Consider the following 23,432-nt stretch of genomic DNA (forward strand, 5'->3'; position numbering starts at 1 on the left):
CATTAGTAAACTGAGAGAGTATTAGATCTAAATGTTGTACAATAAAACCAAATTGATAGAGATTGGAACTCAAACGCAAATTAAATACAACACTCTAGGACACAATAACCATACATCAATATAATAATAAGTTCATATTTATTTCAATAACAAACATTTACAAGTAAACAAAATGTTCTGCAATTTTTTAAATAAAAACAATACGTAGTTTTTAAATAAAATAACACATATAAAAATATAATATAACAAAAATAACTTGTAAATATTCCTAGTTAAAGGATTATACAACTATATAACAAAAATAATTTTATTCAGATTTAAATAAAATCGGATAAGATTAGAGCCATGAAAAAAACATGTAAGTTACGTAATCTTAAAATTAACCGGGATAAAATTAGCATTTTCTAAAAGAAATGTTAAAAATAACAAATTTTTTCCACCATAAAACAAAAGAACGAGTGATAAGCATCAGGAATTAAAAGCGGATTCCAAAAATCAAGCGAAGTGTACCTCCAAAAGAAGGGACACCAAAAGTTTGAATGAAAAGCACTTTCCAGGATTACTTGCATTCTACATTATTTAAACTTTTTACAGAAATAGAACCGTGACATTGAGTATTTATCAAAGAGTGGGTCCTTCCGGATGACGAAGTGCCAGTGTAGGATTTCTGCAATGAATGCAGTGAGGCTGATCCCATAGCCGACCCCCAGAGCGACCAGAGCTCCTGTAAACTTCCTCAGGTTCACGAGGGCTTGTACCTGGAATATAAACGTCTAAAACTAAAATCAAATTCTTAAAGGTAGCAATTTAATATTAAAAAAAAACTCTACTATTATTTGTAGTATAAAAGATCGAACAGTACAAATCTGTATATTTAATAAGATGGGTCAAGAGGAGGTACTTTCTGATTAAACGGAGGCCACCGATAAACTAGATTTAGCAACTTTGGGTGGACAGTTACACAATAAATACTAAAGGGCCCCATACACCTGCGAGTCTGGCTCGCGAGCCTGGCTCGACTCGCCTAGAAATGGACCAAATCCGTCAGTGTATGGACAATAAAGAGCCGAGCCGAGTCAAATTCAGGCGAGCCGAGCCGGATCCGCCACTGCTTGCCGTGCGGCTCGGCTCGGCTCGGCTCGAGCATCAGTTCGCCAGTGTATGGCGCATTACGGATCGGACTCGTGCCCCCACCACCGAAAAAATCTGTTCATTCCGTTTTCACTACTGTAGGCCAAACGTTACGCACCACTCGTTCCGCCAAGGGTAAGGTGTTTTGTTTGTTTTTGAGTTAACATGGCTGACTTCAAGTTATTTATGAGCCCTGATTTTTTAACAACATTTTATTGAAGAGTATCGAAATTTGCCGATAGCATTTATTATGTAGACCGCCCGGTAGCCAGAAAACGGAGAGTAGCAGTGAGGCGTTCCTCTGGTGATATAGCGTTTCGCAGTGTAGTGTCTTTTTTGTTATAAGCGGTTTAACCTTGTCCAATAACATGTTAGAACTTTCAGCTGACATCCTTAAACAGTTCTGATAGTCTTGGCGACTATCATTCCTAACAAAATTCAATAAATTCATGTGACTAATTCTCTTTCTATTTAGTAACCAATTCTTTAGTGACCACATTACCCTTTTCTTCCGTTTCTTCTTAAATACACCTATCTCATCTAACACTATGACCGCAGCTGCAACATTCTTCGAAAAAAACTCATGTTTGCAACTGGGCGAGCAAGATACGTAGGTGTATGGTGAATAATCAGCGGGTCCGGCTCGCGAGCTAGGCTCTGCGAGCCAGGCTCGCGAGCCAGACTCGCAGGTGTATGGGGCCCTTAACGGTTAGGTTAGGTTAGTCAATCTAAATCGCCTAACCACATCAGCCGCAGTGTGCTTTAAATAGATGGCCTAGGTGTAAACAGAAAGTAGCCTACCCAAGAGAGACTAGACCTCGATAGTCGGCAATTGTAGAGCATCGCATCGGCCGGTAATAAACATCCCTATTATTATCATGTGGCTTCAGTTACCTGTACCTTTGACTGTCGAAAGCAAGAGGTTACTAAAGTCGATGCATGCTCCTCCTGATTCACTTCGAATAAAAATCTTTTATTTTCTATGTAGCCTGGTATGTGCAAAATGCCCTTGAGGCTTAAGTGCATGACAATAGGCCGCCCCATAGAAGAAGAAGGTAAAATCAACTTTATTTTTTTATTACCAATTGTTAGCTATAGGCCTATCGAGAATTAATCACTATTATATTTAGATATAGTACTTGGTTGTTTGGTGGCCTGGCATTTCAAGTCAAAAACAGCATGAAAACAAGACACTTTTCCACATAGTCTACATTTTGATATTCTGCTTCTGAAGTATAAAATACATCCTAATCTGTTTCCTTCAAACTAAATTTAAATATTGTATAGACTGCTGTAGTATTCGTTGGTGTCATTAAAATTGAATAGAATAGGCTACATGGAATGTAACATCGATTCTTTGTTTGAAGTTTATTTTTGACGATGGAAGGATTGTGAAGGAAACAGCATTTTCCGGTCATTTGCCATCGTTCAATGAAACAAAAAAGTCAGTTACATCGATTGTTGGAAGCGCCACTAGTGAAGAAATCCTTTACCTCCCTAACTCAAAGTCTAAGAGTTAAGCTGGATTACTAAATCATTATCACTGACACTTGTCCTATGACTTTTACCTGAATGTTCGCTTGTACAGGATTGTTCTGTTATGATTAAACAATATAGAAATGGGTCAAATATCGTATACTGTACTAACTTGTGTATCAGTATTTGTAATATATTCTGAAATTTTATTGAATCGCTAAAATGTTCTAAGACATTTCGGAAAAAAATAAATACACAAAACTTGGTCAAAGATTAGATGGTAAAATACCAGAAAGCCATACTTTAGGGTATACTATCGCAACTGAAAACTGTGCTATTGATATCGCTCAAATTAACTTAATAAAAACATCGGAAATTTACCACAATTGAAGCATCTTGTAGATTTCTCTCCACAGAATATTTTGAGTGTTCAAAAAATCTGTACATGAATGTCTTTTAAAACTTGGGCTCACAATACCATCAGATTTGACAAGAGACTCTGGCTGACAAGAACTAATTATTATGACTTTGACTTATGGCTGAATGTCTTTTCACTAATAAAATGGTTGATGTAAACACGTACAGATACCACACTTACTTGTTCTTTCTGCTGAGAAAGATAGCGATCTTGGGACTCCTTCATCACATCCCGCAACCATTTGTGAATCAACCCCGCCTCCACCACCCGTTGGATGAACACATCCACCCGCGGCTTCAGCGGGGAATTCTTCTCCAACCCAATGCTGATCGGCATTAGGATGATGCAATCTGACATAATGTGCAGGTTTCTGTTCTTCATGGTTTTGTTCTCTTCTGTGAATGAATTATACAGCATTTGAAAAGGTTTGGTGCAGTGAAGAGGAAGTTAAAATTAGAGGAGTTTTAACGCAGTATTTTATAATCAATTTGTTAATTTAATTATATTTTTATAATTAAATTAAAAGACAACTAAATGCCTATCGAAACCCTAAATTATAGACATCACGAATTTCGAACATCTCTTAGACTGTAATTACTTTACTTAGCACTGGTGTGGGTTGCTCAAGGTTGTTATTTTGGAGAATCTTCAATTCTTAATTTAAATCCCCCGATCTACTTTGGTGCCATGATAACTTCAGATGCCAAAAAATGAGTTTATTATAATAATGTTGTTAGTTAAATTTATCTTCATGAGTTGGCTGTTGTTGAATTTCACATCTGTTCCCCCAATACAAGTTTTCAGCGTAACCTCTTCTGTGAAACACAGAAGACAGGATGTGGTCAAAATTAACTTTCTTGGTTTGACTATAGATGATAGACTATATTTTTAACTCATAATTGAATAAAATAAGTAAATTAGACTTGACTTCCAGGAGAAGTTGTGGTCTTTTTATTCATCATAGATCCACATAGCCCGTCACTATGTGGATAAAGAGGTCCGCTTGCTGTGTAATATGGATGCACACTTACCCATTATATGTCTCATGTTGTGGCGATCTGGGAAGCACTGGATTTAAGAAACATGTGAATTTTTAACTGCAGGAAAACTGCATAAGAATAATCTGTGACCTTCTGTCCAGACACTCCTGCAGAAACTTTTTCAGTTTAATAATCTATTCACTTTTCCCTCACCATGTATTTTGGAAACGCTCACTATTTAAAAATAAATTCTTTTATTTTATAAAATCATAACACTAAACACTATTTTCTATCCAATACGGAACGCAGATAAATTGGTTACACCACAAAGTTCCTTTATTAAAATAAAACATTTCCATAGAATCAAACTGAACAATACCTTGACGCTCTTTAAGTCAGAGGCTGACAAGGTTAAGTTTAGACGGACGTATTGATTCTAAAGTTTTTTGTTATTAATCACTTAGATTAGATAATGATAAAACGTTTGAAACTTTCATTTTTTTAACATTACTAATGTATACAGCATTATTGTTTACTTTAAGCATTACCTTTTCACATTTTTTGGCAATACAGAATCTGAGCCTTAATTTGAATTCAAATAAAAATATAGGAATGAGGTTGATGAAACAGTAATAAAATGTTACTTTTGATGATACTCAATTTTAATTTCAAAAATGATACTCAGGGTAATAATAAAACTATAATTGTACACTTCAAAGCTACCTCTGCACTTTAGGAAAAAACAATGCTAGTTACAGAAGCTGTTATGTTTAAATTTCCTACTTTTTTGGTCCCAGTTGAAAAATAATCACCTTAGAAACACAAAACAGATATAATAGAAAGGGAGTTTTATTTCCTATGTGAGTTTAGCTCCCTTTCACCTACCGCTTAATTCAGCATCTGAAATCTTAGGGTGCACTCTTATTTTGGAACTCCTCAGCCAGACGTAGAGGACTCCAGGAGTAAAGTCTGTGACGGCGTCAGATTTCAGGCACTGAACTAAGAGGAAATAAATGGAACTGAAGAGAAATGGAACTAAACTCAATACAACGTTCACATTGACTACACATTTTAAATAATATAATAAGCTAAATGCCTTTTAAACTTGGATTTTCAAAATACCTTTCCCGCTCAGGCTATTGTTCTTTGTCCTGTTCCAGTACCGGGTGATAGCCTCGAGGAGGAAGTAGCTGTTCTCGTAGTAGGCGAATGTTCCCGAGGCAACTCTGTCAACACCTCGGTCTGCGTCTGGGGTTGTCTCGAACTTGAGGCCTATCTTGTGGATGTCTGGGTCGAACGAAGTGGTGAAGAACAATCTCTCAGGTTCCCCCCATCCTCCACACCGCACCGGACTGTTGACTAACTCGTACAATGTATCGATTGTCACTCTGTAACAGTATTTGAAGTAAGTCGATATTCAAAAATGATTACATTAATTTAGAAAGAGCTGATGACCACACTAAAACAATGAGATTTTGAGCACTCTGTGAATTTAAGTGCGGGTTCTTGTTCCTAATACTATATTACCGACAACAAAATCTTCGTGACTGTATAGGTGGTATGAAAGATATGTATGAAATGATATGTCACGTTTCTCCCTGTAGATCTATTCATGATAATGTTATTCATCAGTAAAACAATAAATCATCCATCGGTTTTAAGTTGCAATGTATAATTTCACAGACATCTTCATCTTACTGTAATGAATTAAAAGAACTATTTATTTATTTATTTCATTCCAACGGCAAAACCCAATGTTTACAAATCAAATCTATAAATGCAGATACTTAAATATACTAGTAACAGAATACTAGCATGCAGCAAGCAGTATAAATACAAGCAGTATGCAACAACTTGAAAAGTATACTAGTAGTATAATAACAGCGATAATATGTATATGTAGTAACGAAAACAAAAACAATTAATAAATACTATCTGTACGTATGCAAGAAATAAAAGACAAACCAATGTTTACAAATCAAACCTATAACAAGCAAACAATAAGTATACCAGCAACCGAATACATGCAGATATAAATACGAGCAAAGTATGTAACAACTTGAAAAATATACTAAGAATAATAACAATCGATAAAAATGCATATATAGTAACAAAAAACAATAACAATCAATAAATACTATATGTACGTATGCAAAAAATAATAACAAATGAAGAATAGAGACGGTAGGATGCTTCATGTAGAGTCCTGCTGTGCGGCTGTCAATACTCCTCTCCTTATGGTCGAAACCCCGTCGTGGAAGAGATCCAACCCGCCGCAGTGACGGTTGCCAATCCTCATCATCCTTGCAAGTGGACCATGGAAGTCATAGTTTCTTGAATATTGGCGCCTCCCAAACAACTCCCTCGAACGAGTCCCCGATGGTTATACGAAAAATCCACTCGCGAAAGCAGCGACGGGCAGTCCAGCTCCCCCCTTATCAGCCGAAATCAGCAACAAGACATCCGCCACACAGCGCCTGGTCCGAGATCTGGGAGAAGAAGCTCGGCCTGCAAGCTCAGCAACAGGAATGTCTCTAAACAGCAGTCCTCGCCGCAGTCCCACCAGTCTCAGGAATCTCCTTTGGACCGCTTCCAGTTTGTCAACAAGACCCAGCTGGTAGGGAGAGACCAAACAGGACTCGCATATTCCAATAACTGGCGAACGAAGGATGAGTAGAGAGTCCTTAAGACTGCAGAGCTTGTCATTCCACGAGTAGACCTGTTGATGAATCCCAACATCCTATACGCTCTTCTGCACAGCTCATCGACATGGTCATTGAAGGAAAGAGTCAGCAGAGAAGGTAACACCCAAGTCCTTAATTTTGAATACTCTATCCAGAGGTTGACCATCCAGTGAATACTGAAAAATACTAGGTTGATGCAATCGACTGAAGGTCATTACAGAGCATTTGGACGAGTTTAGCTTCATGTTGTTAGTTCTACACCAATCCAGAACACCATCAAGACTCGACTGAAGCAGTGCAGAGTCGTCCCGGCTGGAGACCACCGTGTAGATTTTGACGTCGTCAGCAAAAAGCAGGGCATCCACTTTCAGTATCGAAGTAATATCATTGATGAATACAGTGAAAAGATATGGGCCTAATAAGGAGCCTGAGGGACGCCCGAGGATTGATGGAATTTCCTGAGAAAGTGCACCAGGAAGCCTACCAGCAAGCGCCGTCGCAGCAGATAGTCGCTCAGCCAGAGAGGAGTGGGCCGTGAATGCCATAAGCTTTGAGTTTTTTGTCCAAGAATGTAGTGGTCAACCTTGTCAAAGGCTTTGGCAAAGTCAATAAAAGCCACGTCCAGCTGTTTACCAGACCCTATGGTGGATAGTATTTTTTCTTCAAACAGAAGTAAATTGGTTACTGTGGATTTGCAGGCGGTAAAACCGTGTTGACTAGGACAAACTAGAGGTTTCAAGTATGGTCTCAAACGAGACAGTACGAGCCCTTCAAAACACCTTCCCAACAGCAGAGAGAATGGTAATGGGACGATAGTTTTCAACTTCTGAGGAACTACCACCTTAAGTATAGGAACCACGTGTCCCACTTTAAGAATTTCAGGAAATATTCCATGCAGTAGAGATTAGGTTAAATAGAGTGGTCAGGGGTTTGAACTAAGATGTCTTTGCAGTGATACAAAAATGATGGAGGTACGTTGTCAGGGCCAGCACCCTTCATAAACATCAAGATTCCTCAAGACCTCTAAGACCTCCGAAGCAGAGAAAGATATAGCCGCCAAAGAAGAGTGTGTGTTGAAATCGAAGTGTGGAGCTGAAGTTACTGGCTGGGAGAAGACAGAAGAAAAGAATTCTGAAAACATATTTTGCTTTATCCTGCAGGTCCAATGAAGTGCGTCCACTAAGTGTGACAGTAGAAGGGACTCCGAGAGATTCAGTAGAAGTGCGGACAAAAACTCCAAAAGCTGTTGGGATTGTGCGGGATGGGAATCTTCAATATGGCTCAGATAATCCATGCGGCATCTACGACTAAGGTTCTTGCAAGCCTCACGCAGTATACAGAAGCGAGTGTAGTCCGTAGGTTAGATAGGTAAGTTTATAACGTTTGTGCGCAATCTTCTTTTGTATCACCAGTTTAATAAGCTCCCTGGAAAACCATTTTGGGAAGGGTGAGGTTCCCAGTCGTCGTTTAAGAGGGCTGCAATTTAACACAAATATCAACAAGCAATGAAAACCAATCCTCCGAAGCTGTCTTGGACGTTGGTTGTAGCATAGACGAAGGAGAGATCCTCCGCTGAAAAGCATCTCAGAAGCAGCATTCAAGTCACACTTGCGCAGGTTGGGGCAGGTGAAATATCTCTAGCAGAAAGAGTCCTTCGTCCAATTGGCACGGAAAAGGCCAAAGGGGGATGGTGGGGATCAGCCTGAACCAGACAATCATCAGCAGCAACCACGGAGACAAATTTTATGCTGCTAAATATTAGATCCAAAGTGACTTGTCTGAAGTTCCGCATGTGATTAACCTGATCCAAGGAGTGCAACTCGGCGAGGTTCTCCAAGAAGCTCCCCCTTAGTTCTGTCCGCAGCGTTTTGGTCGGAGATGGGGATATCATAGGAGGGGGACGTTGAAGTCACCCGCCAATATAAGAGAGAAGATGACGGCGAAGACGATACAATTTCGTCTACTGAACTGCAGTAAGTAATCATAAGTAGATGCAGGCTGCCCAGGAGGGATATAGACCACAGTTCAATATCAATTTATGAGCAGGTTAGAGAGATAAAAAGACTCTCGATTGGCGAGTCATAAATAATCTCTTGGGAATGTATGCTTTTATTGACTGCCACCATTACTCCACCACCAGAAGTTTTGCTGCTTGAAATGGGCGTTTCTGTCCTTTCGATAGATTGTATAGCTGTCGGTACGATTGCAGTTCAGAAGTAGATACATCAGGGGAGAGGTTAGTTTCACACAGCAACAGAACGTCATAAACACTACACGCCAAAGCATTTTTCAAAGTATGAAGCTTAGTTCTAATTCCATTGACATTTTGGAAGTATAAGTTCAAACTAGTTTTACCGTTGGAAAGTACTTAGTTTTTTTTTACAATCTTGGGGATGCCGTTTAGATATTTGATGGTTAAATCTGGCTCGCCGGAATCAATACGGGACTTCAGAGTATCCCGCAGATCCGAGAGGTGCTGTCTTTCCCTCAAGGGTGCGATCACGAGCCAGGGAAAACGCCATCCAAACTCATCTCCAGAGTCTCTCTTGGTGCCAAAGGTTTTGAAGAGTGTAACGGCCTCATTCTCAGACGAGAGGCAGAGCTTTATACTCGGGGTTTATCTTTGGTTGCTTTCCCAAGTCTGAAAAATCTAGCCCGGCCCATGGACGCTCCCAGACCCACAACGTTCCAAGATGATATTGATAAGACTCTTATCGTGCCCTTCGCAGCTGCCAGCACAGATGATTCGCATTCCTTAAGTCCGAGTACGATCACGTTACGTGTGCGGCGCTGTCTGTCGTTGATTTCCTCAAAAGATATCCTCAACTGGAATGTCCCGGCCCTCTCCCTTGCTGCAGCTTTGGCTTTTAAATCATTGACATCACTCTCGAGTTTATCGATGCGTGGCTCTAGGTAGCTAATTTTGGCGCTCAAATTGTTTATATCTGTTTTTTATATCCTGAAGCCCATCAGCAATACCCTTAACCTCATCCTTGGTTGCGAGAAGGGAGAATTTATTGAGTAGCTCATCCATTTTACTAACTAGTAGTTGAATGGGTTAGAGTTGGCCGCGTATAACAGTCAACACGTAGGCAGTGCCACTTTTTATTTACGTTACTGGCGTAATGGGAATATTCAGTTTTGTTTAATCCTACGCATTTGATGTGGAACCAACTTTGGCAGTCTGAGTCGCACTGAAGTCCATCGTCCCGTGTCAAGAACCTTTTTCATGCACACTCTGCACGCAGCACTGTCAGCCATGGCGTGAGGATAGAAGCTTGACAATCAATGTTCAAAACAGTATTTGATATAATGCAGAAGTCGTACGTTGACGAGTGATCAAGATGGCAGTGGAAGAGAAGAAAAAAAAAACTTGCGCAGGTCTGTCAGCAGATGCTCCGCAAGTTGACACTGGTGACAGGTGATGACAAACACTGATGTTGGGTTGAGTTGTAGAGAGGGAAACGGTGGAACATGAACCAAGAAGGTTATGTTGACATATTTTCCGTTAATTGACAAGATATGGTATACAATTTGTTAATCCGCGTTGTTTTATGAGGCGTGTGCAGGTGGAATGTGATACACACATACAGCTTACGTGTCGCCAGGAATGCAATCCACACAATTGTCCACACAATAATACTAATAAACTTACTAGTTCAATAATACTATTCCAGAATTAAAAAGCGCGGTCAATAAATGAACAAGTTGCAACACACCATTATGTTTCATGCAACAACTACTATTCATGTTTCAGACAAAAGAGTGTACAGTTATTGCAGAGTTGCATCTTCATTGGTGAATTATGCTACTGTCTGCGACAAGAATTACTTTTCGAACAGTGAAGTCGATTGACTGGAATTTTGCATACATCGGAATAAAATCTCGACCGTGTAGGTAGCACCTTAGTCACTCTCAGGACATTCAGGGCAATTAATTAGCTATATTTAACTTTGTATATACTATAACAGCCAACAATGAACAAGGAGAAGATTTAATACTATCAGTATAAACTAAAATACTAATACTTTATACTAGCCTAATACTATTACAAATACTAATACTTAACCGTTGTAAACTAAAATGGAAATTTAGTACAGCAGTACTATTTTTGTTACATTGTAGTCTAAACATAATTTAGCCTTTAACAATTTCTACAACACCATACAATCACTTCAGGTAACAGATTCTTTCTTAAGAAACAAACACAGAGTATCAGACCGAGGGAGAAACAGCAACTGGAAAAATGTGACCAGATATTAAATATACCCGTAAAGTAATATGACTTTGAGGCTGTTATAATACTCTATTACTACCATATTTGGCAATGAAAGGGTTAAAGCATCCCATTCAAACAACACGGAACAAAGACTGTACACAGATTTGATTTTAATTGATTTAATTTGATTTGGTTTTTATTAATTAACACTTTGACTACCAGGCATTTAAATTGTAGTTTTACCTCCAGCCCAAGTGGCTTTCATCATTTTAGGCGTTCGCTACCATATGTATATATTTGATACACACAATAACTTTCACTCAGCCCATGTGTATTTTATTTATACACACGAAATGGTCATGTTTCTGCTGCTGTGTAATAGCTTATCTGCACACCTATCATTACAACTAATGGCTCTGTTTGTTGGTCTGGGCCCAGACTGCCACTGGTTGCAGTGGTCCGGGGATTGGCCACCAGGGGCAGCACTAATCATTCAATGTTTTGGTTTACAAACAGAAACAACAGAAAGAGGTTAGGTGAAGTGTGGTTTGTGTAACTTAGTGCTTATTTTATTTGTGTTCATAATGGATTCGGATACAATTCGTGATGAATTGCAACATATCTATAGTAGTGAGAGTGAAATAAGTATTTTTCAATACCTGAGTGATAGTAGGGATCCTTCAGTTCATTTCTCAGACTTTGATGATGATCTAGATTCTGAAGATAGTGTTAGGCCCAGTGAAGAAGATCATGAACCAATAGTTAATTCAAACAATACCCATTGATGTAAATGATGAACAAGAAGAAGGAACCAATGCCAGACGGAGACCTACCTATGTCAACAGATAACGATGAAGAGATACAATTGGTAAATGATGAAGTATTAGTTTGGGGGAAAGTTTGAAGGTAACCTGAATAATTTTGACTTTACTCCTAATCAAACTCCAGGTATAAGTCAGTCATGAGCAAAGTTAATTCTTTGGATCTTTTACTACTTATTCTATTTTTTTAGACGATGAAGTCCTTGATTTATTAGTAGAGGAAACAAATAGATACGCTGAGCAGTGTAGTATACAAGTCATAGTCCAACAAAAACTAGTACAGCGTCTTGAGTCTTGGGTTAATGTGACAAAAGATGAGCTTTAGACTTTTTTTGGAATCGTAATATGGATGGGAATTGACAGGAAACCAAGTCTAAAGAGTTACTGGTCCTACAAACCCTTTGTATAAAAACCTATTGTCTAAAGTGATGTCTCGCAAACAGATGTGAAACGTTGTTGAGTATGTTACATGTTTGTAACAATGAATTGCCACATGCTAATGACCGCATTTATAAAATTCGGCCCTTAATTGAAATGTTGACAAGAAAGTTTCAAAATGCAGTGATTCCAAACGTTGATTTGCGTATCGATGAAACTATGGTACCTTTCCGAGGCTGTATTTTTTTCCGTCAGTACGTCCCAAATAAGAGACATCAGTATGGCCTCAAACTGTACAAACTATGCCTGAAAGGAGGGTATACGTGGAGTTTGAAGTTATACGCTGGCAAGGAATCTGCCACTACAACTGAAAGCGTATCAACTAAAAACTGTCACAGGCCTAGTAGAACCACTATTAGACCAGGGACGTTTTAGTGTTTACCGATAATTTCTACACGAGCGTAAGACTCGCCCATATATTAAATGAAAGAAAAACTCACCTGATTGGCACCCTAAGAAGAAAAAGGAAACAGAATCCAAAAAAGTATCGAAAATGTGAAGTTGCGCAGAGGGGCTATGTTGTCCAAGGAAAGTAATACTGGAGTCATTGTGTCCAAATGGAAAGACAAGAGAGATGTCTTGTTCCTCACCACTAAAAGTATACCAAGCCTTATAGATGTGGCTACTAAACAAGGTACAGTGAAGAAGCCATCGTCTGTGGCGGCAGTACAACGCAAGCAAGTCCTACATTGATGTCTCGGACCAGTTGGCATCTTACTGTACATCAGTGCGTCGCGGTGTCAAATGGTACCGAAAATTAGTGTTTGAACTTTTGACAAACAATGCATTAGTAAATACCTACTGTCTTTACAAGGCAAACTGTTTGGACCCGTGTAACATTTAGGGAAAAAATAGTCGACCATCTCCTTGTGCAGCGCCACAAAGTTGCTGAAGAACAACCAATTCTTAACCATAAACCGGCTCCAGTGGAAAAGAGAGGTAGGTGCTCTCTTTTGTTATGCATCAATTTGTGGACGTTCAGGCAGAAAAGAGGCATCGAAAAAATCTGCACAAGTGAAAAACGAAATGCTATGGTTGTTCCAGTCAATACCTGTGTTTGGAATGTTTTTTCACTCATAAATCAGTGCCTAAATATACTCAGTAGGCCTTTACAAATGGTTTTTTTTTCAAGATAAATTTTGTGCTGTAATGTTTTTTACTACTCTTATAAAAATTACATTTGTGTTTACATTAGATTGTTTACTTATTTTCCTACATTGCACAAAGAAATTCAGGTTCTTGGGGTTTTTTGTACCATCTTGCGTACATGATTTTGTTACCCAGGCCCAAGTGTATCAATATTTTTACCATTTCATAAACAGCTCCCCTATGGGCATTAGGCTATTTTTCATGTATTTACATATTCCTGTACCCATTACCATTACAATGAGACACTTGGACCATATTGGGTAGGTACTTAAATTTATAACATTTTAAAAGTATAATTTCACTGTGTTTATAAAACAAATACACATGGGCCGCCATAAACTTAAGTGCGTATACAAATAATACACATGGGAGTTAAAGTTTTAAGGATGGGTACCAAAGTTTTTAACTTTGTGTTTTAAATTATTGATAGTATATATGTAAACCGTTAACAAAAAGACATTGGGCGATTTTAATTAACGCAGGGTGGAGTAAATACCCCTCCGCCGCTGTGATGACGCCCTCTCCCAGTATCCCCACCACTGCTCGGCACTCGCCCGCTTGATCTATGCTCTGACCTGGCTACTGCCACTTAGCGACTAACCTCACGCCAAATACGTCTCCCTGGATTTGAAATATCGTTTGAAATATCGTTTTTTTATTCCCAACCACAAGTATATACATGGTGCATACCTAAAGAAAGAAAAGAAAAAAATAAGCATATTGTTGATTAATTTTTTAAATTAATAATCTTAAAATAAGTGTAACTAATTATAACTAAAAACACCTTGATATAATAAAAAAAAAGGAAATAGTCTACATGGGCAAGAGCCTGTGCGTAGACTAAGTTGCAGTGTGAGCTAAGTTAATAATATGGGAAATGATAATGAAGAAGTTAAAAGAAAGTTTAACTAACATATTACGATTTAAAAAAAAAAGAAAGAAACAATAAAAAATAAATAAAATAACAATGATAAACATAGTTTATTATTATTTAGAAAAAGTAAGTCTGGGTTTCAGCTTGGAACTGTCTAATATGTAATATATAACTATCTCATTCTAATTATGTCTGAAAGAACTTGTGCCTATTAATAGTAGATGATTGGTGATGGTATGTGGGGGAGGGGTACAGTAAGTGAGTCGGTGAGAGTGTATTGTATTGTGTTATGTTATGTTCTGAGGTCAACGGTCAATGGATACGTCAATGGCTACTTTAGTCTGTTCAATTAATATTTGACTCTTGTATAGGCCTACATACAAAAATACAATATTCTATATATAATATACAATAGGTAAGTAGCTGCAGTGCAAACAAAATGGCGCAATCGAGACACGACCCACACAGCTGATAAAACAGAGACGATGAGATGCTGTCCAACTCCCCACCACTAGAGTGGAGGCCCCTCCTGCGCGTGGCTGCTCAGATATTTGCTTCTGCGCAGGTTTCTTTGCGAGCGGGTTATCTATATCGAAGAGCGTGAATGAATGTCAATGAAATATAATAAAGAAATAAAGTTAATAAATTAATTATCATACAAATTTATAGTGTTTTTTTAGAAATGTATAGTGTCTGGAAGAAACTAAAATTAGCATTTGATTAGCACACGTATAAGCTATTTTAAATATTTACTTTGGCTCTGGTTTAGCGAGGATTGCAGTCAGACTGGCTCTGTACGAGACGATAACCAGGAGGCAGTAGAACCACCACCAGCCAGTCATCATACGTAGAGCCCACCCACTCGGCATCTTCGGTAAAGAGATTGACACCAGCATCCCGTACGTGTACAAGATACTGTTCTCTAACTCTTCAAATATAAAAAGTCCTTGACTTTCTTTCATTGTGTTTCCATCCATCAGCGGTGTCACCCCTTGTTGGTTTCCGCTCTCCTCGTCGGCGTCTCTTCTGTTGAAATTCTGCTTCTTCTTGAGTGAAAACGTGGCCAAGTTAAGGTTTTTCAACCATGCCATTTTTCGCTGGATGTTGTGTTTTCGCTTGTAATGCCGTTGGTGGGAACTTTCGAGATACCGATGAAATTGAGCAAGACTGAAAAAGATGAAGCCTCCAAGGAAAAGAGTGACGAGCACAGCTACCCAAACATTCAACCTGATAACAAAAGTGAAACAAAGAATCTCGTTTTAAATTTGTAATAATACTTAGAAAATGTGGTTTTAATGAAAAAGCTAAGTAAGTTTTTAAAATGAATATTCACATATTTATGAATATAAAGTATTGTCTTAAATGTCTTTAAGTTTGCAAGTAAATAAATTAATAGAAAGGGTCGTTCTGGAATGTAAAAGAGAGAGTAAAAATCAAATAAGATTGCCACATATTTTAAGGTCAGTTTCTAATTGGACTTGTAGTAATTGACACAAAGAACTCAACATATCTCAAGTATACTCAAAAAGCATATTTAGATTTAGCACAACCATGGAAGTCGATAATAGGTCATGCATAGAGGTGATAATAACGACAAGGGAGGACACTAAATTCCCTTTACAGAGTTCAAAAAATGAATGATGATAATTTATTTTTCAAATACCTACTCAGAATTAATAATCTATAAAGTATCACCAACAATGGACAATGAGTCATCTCCATGGATGAAAAGATTGTATGGAAATGTCATAGCTAATAGTTTGGTAATTATTTGTAACTTTGAATTTAGACTCAGGAAACTAGAATTTGCGTGCTATGATTATGGTAGTTTAATATATAGATTCTTACTTAGTTACAAGTGGTTAGTCCTAGTCATTAAGAATGATAACAAACCCAAAACTGATTCTTAAAAAGACCAAATTAAATTTCAAACATAGAACACAGGAAATGAAGCTTTGATGTGGATTGAACAGAAAATGACTGAAATGATCTAGTTGACAAGGTGTGAAAATGGCATAGGTGCTTGTTAGCATCGTATAGACAAGTCTAAGCTATTCGACAAATCACAACAAGGCCCAGGAAGTTGCTGGTAAACTATGATTATGGGGCATAGGATGTAGTTGACAAGCGACGACAAGCCCGTGTAAGAACTGTTACAACAAGTAGTGGCAAGTTACAAGAAAGCAACAAGGTGTATAGAAACTTGCTGGTAAACTATGATTTTGGTGCATAGGAAGTAGTTGACAAGCTACGACAAGCCCGTGCAAGAACTGTTACAACAAGTAGTGGCAAGTTTCAAGAAATCAACAAGGTGTATAGGAACTTGCTGGTAAACTATGATTTTGGTGCATAGGAAGTAGTTGACAAGCTACGACAAGCCCGTGCAAGAACTGTTACAACAAGTAGTGGCAAGTTACAAGAAAGCAACAAGGTGTACAGGAACTTGCTGGTAAACTATGATTTTGGTGCATAAGAAGTAGCTGGAAAGCTACGACAAGTCCGTGCAAGAACTGTTACGACAAGTATTGGCAAGTTACGACATGAACATACAAGAATGGCAGTACGAGAGTCTGCCAGGAGTTGTCACTGCGCGACTCTGGTGTGAGGAAGGTGAAACACTGAGTCATGTAAGGTCGGCTGAGATCCACGAGACGGAGGGTGTACAGAGAGTGCTGCAGATTGCCGATAGCTAGCTGAGCTCTCCCTCCCATCACCTCCCCCAGCAACCCTGTGTAGGAACCATCCAGCTGCCGCTCCCCCCACTCATCCCCTCCTTCCACCTCGTACATCAGTGGTACGAAGTTCATCACTTGGGAGAGGCTCTTTATGATCTAAAACATTTCATGGAATCCAGAAAAATTATGGTTTGCAAGATATTATGGTAAGTTAGAAATGGAAAATAGAAATAAAATATTCATTTACTAAGAATATGATTCTGTAGATGAGCCGCGTTGTAAGCGACCTGCGCGAAGATTTCGTGCGCATAGGGGGGGGGGGAGCAAGAGCTTGACCACTCCTACCGCCACTCCCTCTTTCACTGCTCGATCTATTTCTTACTGGTGCTTTGCTTCCCTGTGTTTGTGTTTGTGAGCATCACGCTATGTTTTGTTATTCTCGTTGTTACGTAATAACAAATTATTATTATTAAATATTATTATTTATTTTAAAAATAGTGTATTACATTTATTTAATATGTTATTATAGTTAAGAAGTATTTAAACAAATGTTTATTGTTATTGTTAACAGTTGCTGCTATTATTACTGGGTTTGTAAAACAGCTGTTATGTAACACATACCCTACGAGTGGTAAAGTGGTGACTGAGGAGTGGTTGGTAAGGAATGTGGAGGGGAAAGTGAGTCCGCGCTTCTTCTCCCTCTCCACAACTCTCCCTCCCTCTCCACATCTCTCTCTCTCTCACTCCCTCCCCGCACTGTTCACTTAATAGGTCGCTTTCAAAGCGTTTCATCTATAGTAAGTTTACCAAAAGAATTTTACCAGTGTTCTTACCTCGACTTCCAAACCGCTGTACAGCGCTTCTCCTTCTTCCCCTGACGTGTTAGCTGACCTAGCTGTTGAGGGAATGTGGGGAAAAGTCACCACACTCACAGGATGACCTTTCATATCTCTGGTTTTGTCCGGGAACAGACTCTTCCCTGACTATAACATTGGACATGTATTTCACAATTTGCACCAACAAATTAAGCCTTTTGAAATGAGTAGTTCTTTTATTGTATTAGTTACTCAAGAGATAACTCATCCAATGCTGTAAATTGAGGTACGGGAAAAGTGAACTCTCAGACTGTGGAGTGAGAGCCTTAGGTATTAAATATTTGAGTGTTAACAATCAAAGTTATGTGGCAAAGCCCTAGTGCTGGATCTCAGAACTAACTGAAATTAACCATCGGGCCTCAACTCGTTTTGTCCGCATGAATGATTTATCTAATGTGTAACTAATACAATTAAAGCTAGTATTCAATAAGTGGGCATAGACAAACGAAAAGTGAGATTAATGATATCAAAACCCTTTAAGTCCAATTTTCATGAAAATTGAGTTATCTATCATTTCTTATAGTTAGAACTTGCTGAATTTGAAAACAAATTTATTTTGTTCCTAAACCGACCGAAATCCTAATGTAAAATAATCGTATTGTTCAAAATGAGGTTTAGTATCAAATCCGGCAAGCCTAACCAGGTTTACGCCATGTTTGGTTTCAAACTCCGCGACATCGAAGTCAGCCAATGAAATTGTTTAGATATGTCATGTGACTTTCCATGATGCTCTGCTTTTTACTTCAATTAGAGCCTTGCAAAGTAAATAAGTGAGTGAAAGACACAACGTGACATGTCTTTAATTAAAATTTTTTGCTAAATTATTGCTTTTTTGGAAGATGCTATAGGACCTAATCGTACTCCATGTTCCAAAAAATTCGGAAAAGAACATTTCCAACAAACACGAATAGAAGTGTAAAAAGGCGGAATCTCATAGTGAAATTCAGAATTCTTAAAATCAAATTATAGAACATAAGTTATTTATATTTTACAAAGTTTCTCTTATTTATTTGAATTTGAATTAATTAGTACCAATTTAAATTTGATTTTATGTTACTTTGTTACCTTTATCTTTTTTATTTTAATTTTTTTCCTAAATAGTATGTAAAAACTTCTTCAAGCATCAAGTAAAACCTAAGTTTCAAACAATACTAAATTCAGGATTTGGTTGAATAACCAACCAGCTCCTAAAGTTAGAATCAAAAGCAACCAGATCCAAATTTCCCACATCAATTTTTATAACTCATAAAAGAGTATTGTAGACTTGTTTTCATGTTTTGTCACTATAATAAGCCAAATTTCTAAAACATTTTTGTAGGAGAATTACATTTTATCTGGATAAGGCATTCATTGTTTGTGACAGTTGTTTTTCTGATTTTCTAAAAATCAGAGTTAGAGAATTTGGTGGACTTAAAACTATATGCACTTGAAAAGCAACCTTCAAAACATATTTATCAAGTTTTCTTTTCCACAAATCAATATTATTATTTTGTTTATAAATCATTATGAGATAAATTGAAGTTGCATGGAATTGCTGTTGTTACTCATCTTTGTTAAAAGCTGTATTACTTGCAATTACCTGGAAGTGTCCTTTTCTCCAGATGTTGATACGCATAGTCTCCAGAGTTGTCTGTATCTGGGCAGGGAAGGGGACAGTGGACAGTTCGTAGTGGAGAGTTCCTGGTATATTACGGAGGAACACCACATTTATCATCTTGTTCCAGAGATACTGAGCTGGAGGTTCCAGCAATCTCTGGTCATGGAGCAACACGAACCTGGCCCTGGTGTCTAACAGGCGATACCTGTATGACAAAACGGAAGCTGTGACAGGATTTTACATGATTTATGATGTCCTTTCCTTTTTACAACATCTAAAATCATGTTGTTCTATTTCTTCCTCTAGCATCTACAACATGATATATAACTTTTTAACAAAAATATACTTTTGCTCTTAAATTATCCAACAATATTTGACGCTATTGCAACGTGGAACTTTAAACACGGACTGAAACTAAACGAAAGCAAGACTCAAACTATTCTCATTGGAACTTCCAGAATTCTGAGCGGTATCGACTTGAACAACTCTCCTAGACTCATTTTGAACGGTCATCCTCTTTCATGCAGTGACCAGGTCAAAAATCTTTGATTGACTATTACAAAAAATCTTAGTTGGGCCGATAATGTTACTGTGGCAGGTTATTTGCTGGTATTCATAGTCTTAATCAATTTGCTATTTATTTACCCTTGAATTTGAAAGTAATGCTAGTGAAGACCCTGATTTTCTGCCATTTCAATTACTGTAGCGAAGTTATAAATGGTATAACGGTTGAACTTTCGAACAGATTTCAACGTGCTTAAAATTATTGTGTTCGCTCTATCTTCAACCTTAGACGACATGACCATGATATAACACCCTTCATACATCAGCTAAATCTGCTAAAATGGAATCTACTCCGTCAGTCCCACATTCTTAGCATGTTACATTCTATTTTGTATAAAAATTATTCCCCTTCTTATTTGTCTTAAACCTTTTCTTTTATTGCTGAAACAAGCAATTGGAATACTCGACGTGGAACCTCTTTATTATCTATTCCTGTTCACAGATCTTTTCAGTTCGGTAAATCATTCTCACTCTCTGGTTGTCTATTCAGGAATAAACTCCCGGATCATATCAGAGGTATTCGTAGTCGGGAGCGCTTTCGGGAGGTGCTTAAGGACCATCTGTTTCCTGGTCTCATCGGGTTGACGATTTCGTGACATAGGGTATGGGACGATGACTTTGTATGAATGTCTAATGGATGAATGTCTGTTAATTTCCTTCCAAATTTTTTTTTTTTTAATTTTCATTGAGAACCTTTTTTTCATATTATTATTTTATATAAATATAGGTTATCATTTGTGAATGTAAAACTGTAATGTAGACAATCCGTTTTAAACTAAAAGTATCGTTTATAAATTTATGGTTAGGTGTAAGAGAGGACTTAATAGTCCTAACCTCGCCAATTGAATATGTTTTTCTTTGTGTTCAATAAAGACATTTTCCATTTCATTTCATTTGTGTTTAGAGTTAACTGCAATTCCTTATAAGATATGTTACAGAAGACAAATGATGAAAAATGATGATGGACAATGATGAAAGATCATGATAACGGTAACTTACTTGTCACCAAATCGAAGCAACCGTACAGCCTGGTTGCCATTGGTCAGAAGAATGATGTAGAAGGTGCAACCCTGGTGTCGCACTTGCTGTATGGTCTTCACCGTCTGGTAGTTCGGAGCTAGAAGATCCTCTGACTCTTGTACCTTGATCTGGAACATATTTTGATTTAGAACAGTATTGTTGACCTTTTCGCAAAGTGTAACATTACATGTATTTAAAATAAGATGAAATGAATTAAAAAGTTGATGCTCTCTTTACAATCAACAAATTTCAAAAATAGCACTAGTGATCCAATATTTGTTATATGGTTTCCAATAAACTAACACAAACACTAAAGACTTCTATAGAAGTTACCAATAATAATTGAAAATAATACAGAACCCAAAACATATCCCTTTTGGGGGAGGTGGTCCAGACAACTGATATTTTCCCATAATGAACAGAGAGGAAGGCCCCATTTTGTTCCTTAAAAAGTTCTAGACCCGTATCTGTGTTGAGAACGATCTTTCAGCAGTACATGTCAATAATACTGAATTATTTATTTAAATAACAATAATCGTTTACTAAAAAAGTAATTTCAAAAATTAAAAATTTGGGGGTCCGGACCCCTTGGACTCCCTCGCTGGCTACGTCCTTGTCCCTAAGTACCATATGAATTTGTACTACACGAACCTTCAAATCCAACAATACAAAAAAAAAAATGTTTTTAATAGTATATAGTAAATATGATTCTTACTAGTAATGAGCAAGACAATGCACTTCTGCCATTTCCTCTTGATTCGATCGCCCCCCCCCCCCTCCTTTTTAATGTATTTGTGTGAGTATGCAGTCATTTTCCACGTAATGAGTTACCGCCATTTTGGTTGGTGTGGGAATGGAAAGTATGGGTCAGCTTGAAAATTACAATTAAATATTTTTAAAATCTGCAAAAGTGATCTATTTAATTTTTTGTGTTCTCTAAATCTAAATTATGAAATGAAATAATGGAATTTTTGTGTAAATTTAGACAAAAATTTCAGTTATTTTTCATGCTCTTATTCCATAATAGTAGGATATTCAAGATGGGTGAGGGTGAGGTACAGGAGCTACGTCACGCCGAGTCTATCTCAAGCATGCCATCTGAAGAAGGGCACTCTCTCTGATTCAGCCTCTATCACAGAGAGCAGGTAAGGAAGGGCTCTCCTTCACGCTTGACTCTTCACACGAATGGTGCCCCATCCATTCCAAAGGTCATCCTCCAATATAAAGATTACGTTATCTTTTTACCTAGCGTTATCCTTTTTTGTGCAGCGCCTGAAATTTGACGCTGTCACAGACTTTACTCCTGGAATCTGGCTGGAGTCATGTTCGTCTGAAGTGATCCAAAAAAGGTTGGTGACAAAGAAGCTTTGCATCGTTTCCACATTAGACAAAGACGTAGCCAGTGAGGGAGTCCAAGGGGTGTGGATCCCCCAAAGTTTCAATTAATTTTTTAGTACACGATTATTATTTAAATATTCCAGTATTACTGACATGTACTGCTGAAAGATCGTTCTCAACAAAGAAATGTATCAAGAACTTTTTAAGGAACAATATGGGGCCTTACTTTCTGTCCACTGCCATAAAATATAACTTGTCTGGACTCCCCAAAATTTTATCCTGAATACGTTCTTGACATTAGAGACACCTAGACTACAAAGAAGTCTGTGACAGTGTCAGATACCAGACGCTGCAATAAAAGGAAGGTGAACTGGAGCTTGAGTTCAACATTCATATTGAATAAATCCTTCCCAACCAACACACCTAAATTATTTGGTAAGTGATGTTCCGCTCCTTGATATTCATTGAGTCACTCAGATGTAAATGCAACCATTGGTTTTCGATGCACCCAGTTTATGCTCTACATGAACTGAAGTGTACCCTAGAGTGTTCCTATACGATTAAAAAACTATTTAAAATAATTAGAAACTAAATACATTCAACAGACTATTTCTTGGATCCAACTCGGGTCCGATCTATGAAAGTTTGCCCATAGTAAAGATGTATAGAGTATACTCACAATGAATACAGGAATGTTCTGAACGCTGTGGAAGAACAAGGGGCTGAAGAAGGGGTTGTAATGGGGGTCAGAGATGACCGCCAAGCAGTTGACCGCCGTCTCTTCTCTTGCCACAATGTCCCCCAGAAGCCAGTCAAGATGGGAAGAGTCTAAACTCTCGGACAGTCGGGCTTCAAGATCATCGCTTGCTAACCTGCCCATAGTAAGATTTTGCACAGTCTTTATTGCAGGAATTCAAGTAAAAACTATGCAAGTTTCATTGGAAAACCCTCCTATTGAGTCTTAACCATATAACTGGCAATCAACATTATAATGTCGATGTGACACTACATGTTTTAACAGTTCCTATTGTATATAAATCAACACTACCACCACTATTTATATACCATTTCAAACAGAAAGAATAGCTGATTTCAATGTTGAAATTAATTTTGTTGTTTAAGTAAAATACTTTGTGTTCTGTTATCATTCATATTTTACTGAGAAAAACTGCT

At 37.8% G+C, this 23,432-nt stretch overlaps 1 protein-coding gene across 1 annotated transcript; it reads right to left on the reverse strand.

The window, feature by feature from the left end:
- Window positions 1-350: 350 nt before the first annotated feature.
- Window positions 351-23,139, reverse strand: LOC124367202 (glutamate receptor ionotropic, NMDA 2B). The gene is made up of 9 exons (XM_046823854.1): window positions 22,939-23,139; window positions 20,901-21,049; window positions 19,320-19,542; window positions 17,699-17,848; window positions 16,741-17,021; window positions 14,944-15,417; window positions 5,128-5,393; window positions 3,206-3,420; window positions 351-758 (listed from the first exon to the last, which is right to left on the reverse strand). The coding sequence occupies exons 1-9, from the start codon at window positions 23,137-23,139 to the stop codon at window positions 576-578; spliced, it is 2,142 nt and encodes a 713-aa protein (XP_046679810.1). The 3' UTR covers window positions 351-575.
- Window positions 23,140-23,432: the final 293 nt, after the last annotated feature.

Source organism: Homalodisca vitripennis, chromosome 8 (genome assembly GCF_021130785.1).
Source record: "Homalodisca vitripennis isolate AUS2020 chromosome 8, UT_GWSS_2.1, whole genome shotgun sequence".
NCBI lineage: Eukaryota > Metazoa > Arthropoda > Insecta > Hemiptera > Cicadellidae > Homalodisca > Homalodisca vitripennis.

What these genes read in the sequence shown, in the direction of transcription:
- LOC124367202 (XM_046823854.1), bottom strand. Translation starts at nt 23,139, where the DNA reads ATGGGCAGGTTAGCAAGCGATGATCTTGAAGCCCGACTGTCCGAGAGT. An exon ending in TTGCTTCGATTTGGTGACAA is followed by an intron (nt 19,543 to 20,900) that starts GTAAGTTACCGT and finishes TTTGTCATACAG; the next exon opens with GTATCGCCTGTTAGACACCA. An exon ending in GGAGAAAAGGACACTTCCAG is followed by an intron (nt 17,849 to 19,319) that starts GTAATTGCAAGT and finishes CCAATGTTATAG; the next exon opens with TCAGGGAAGAGTCTGTTCCC.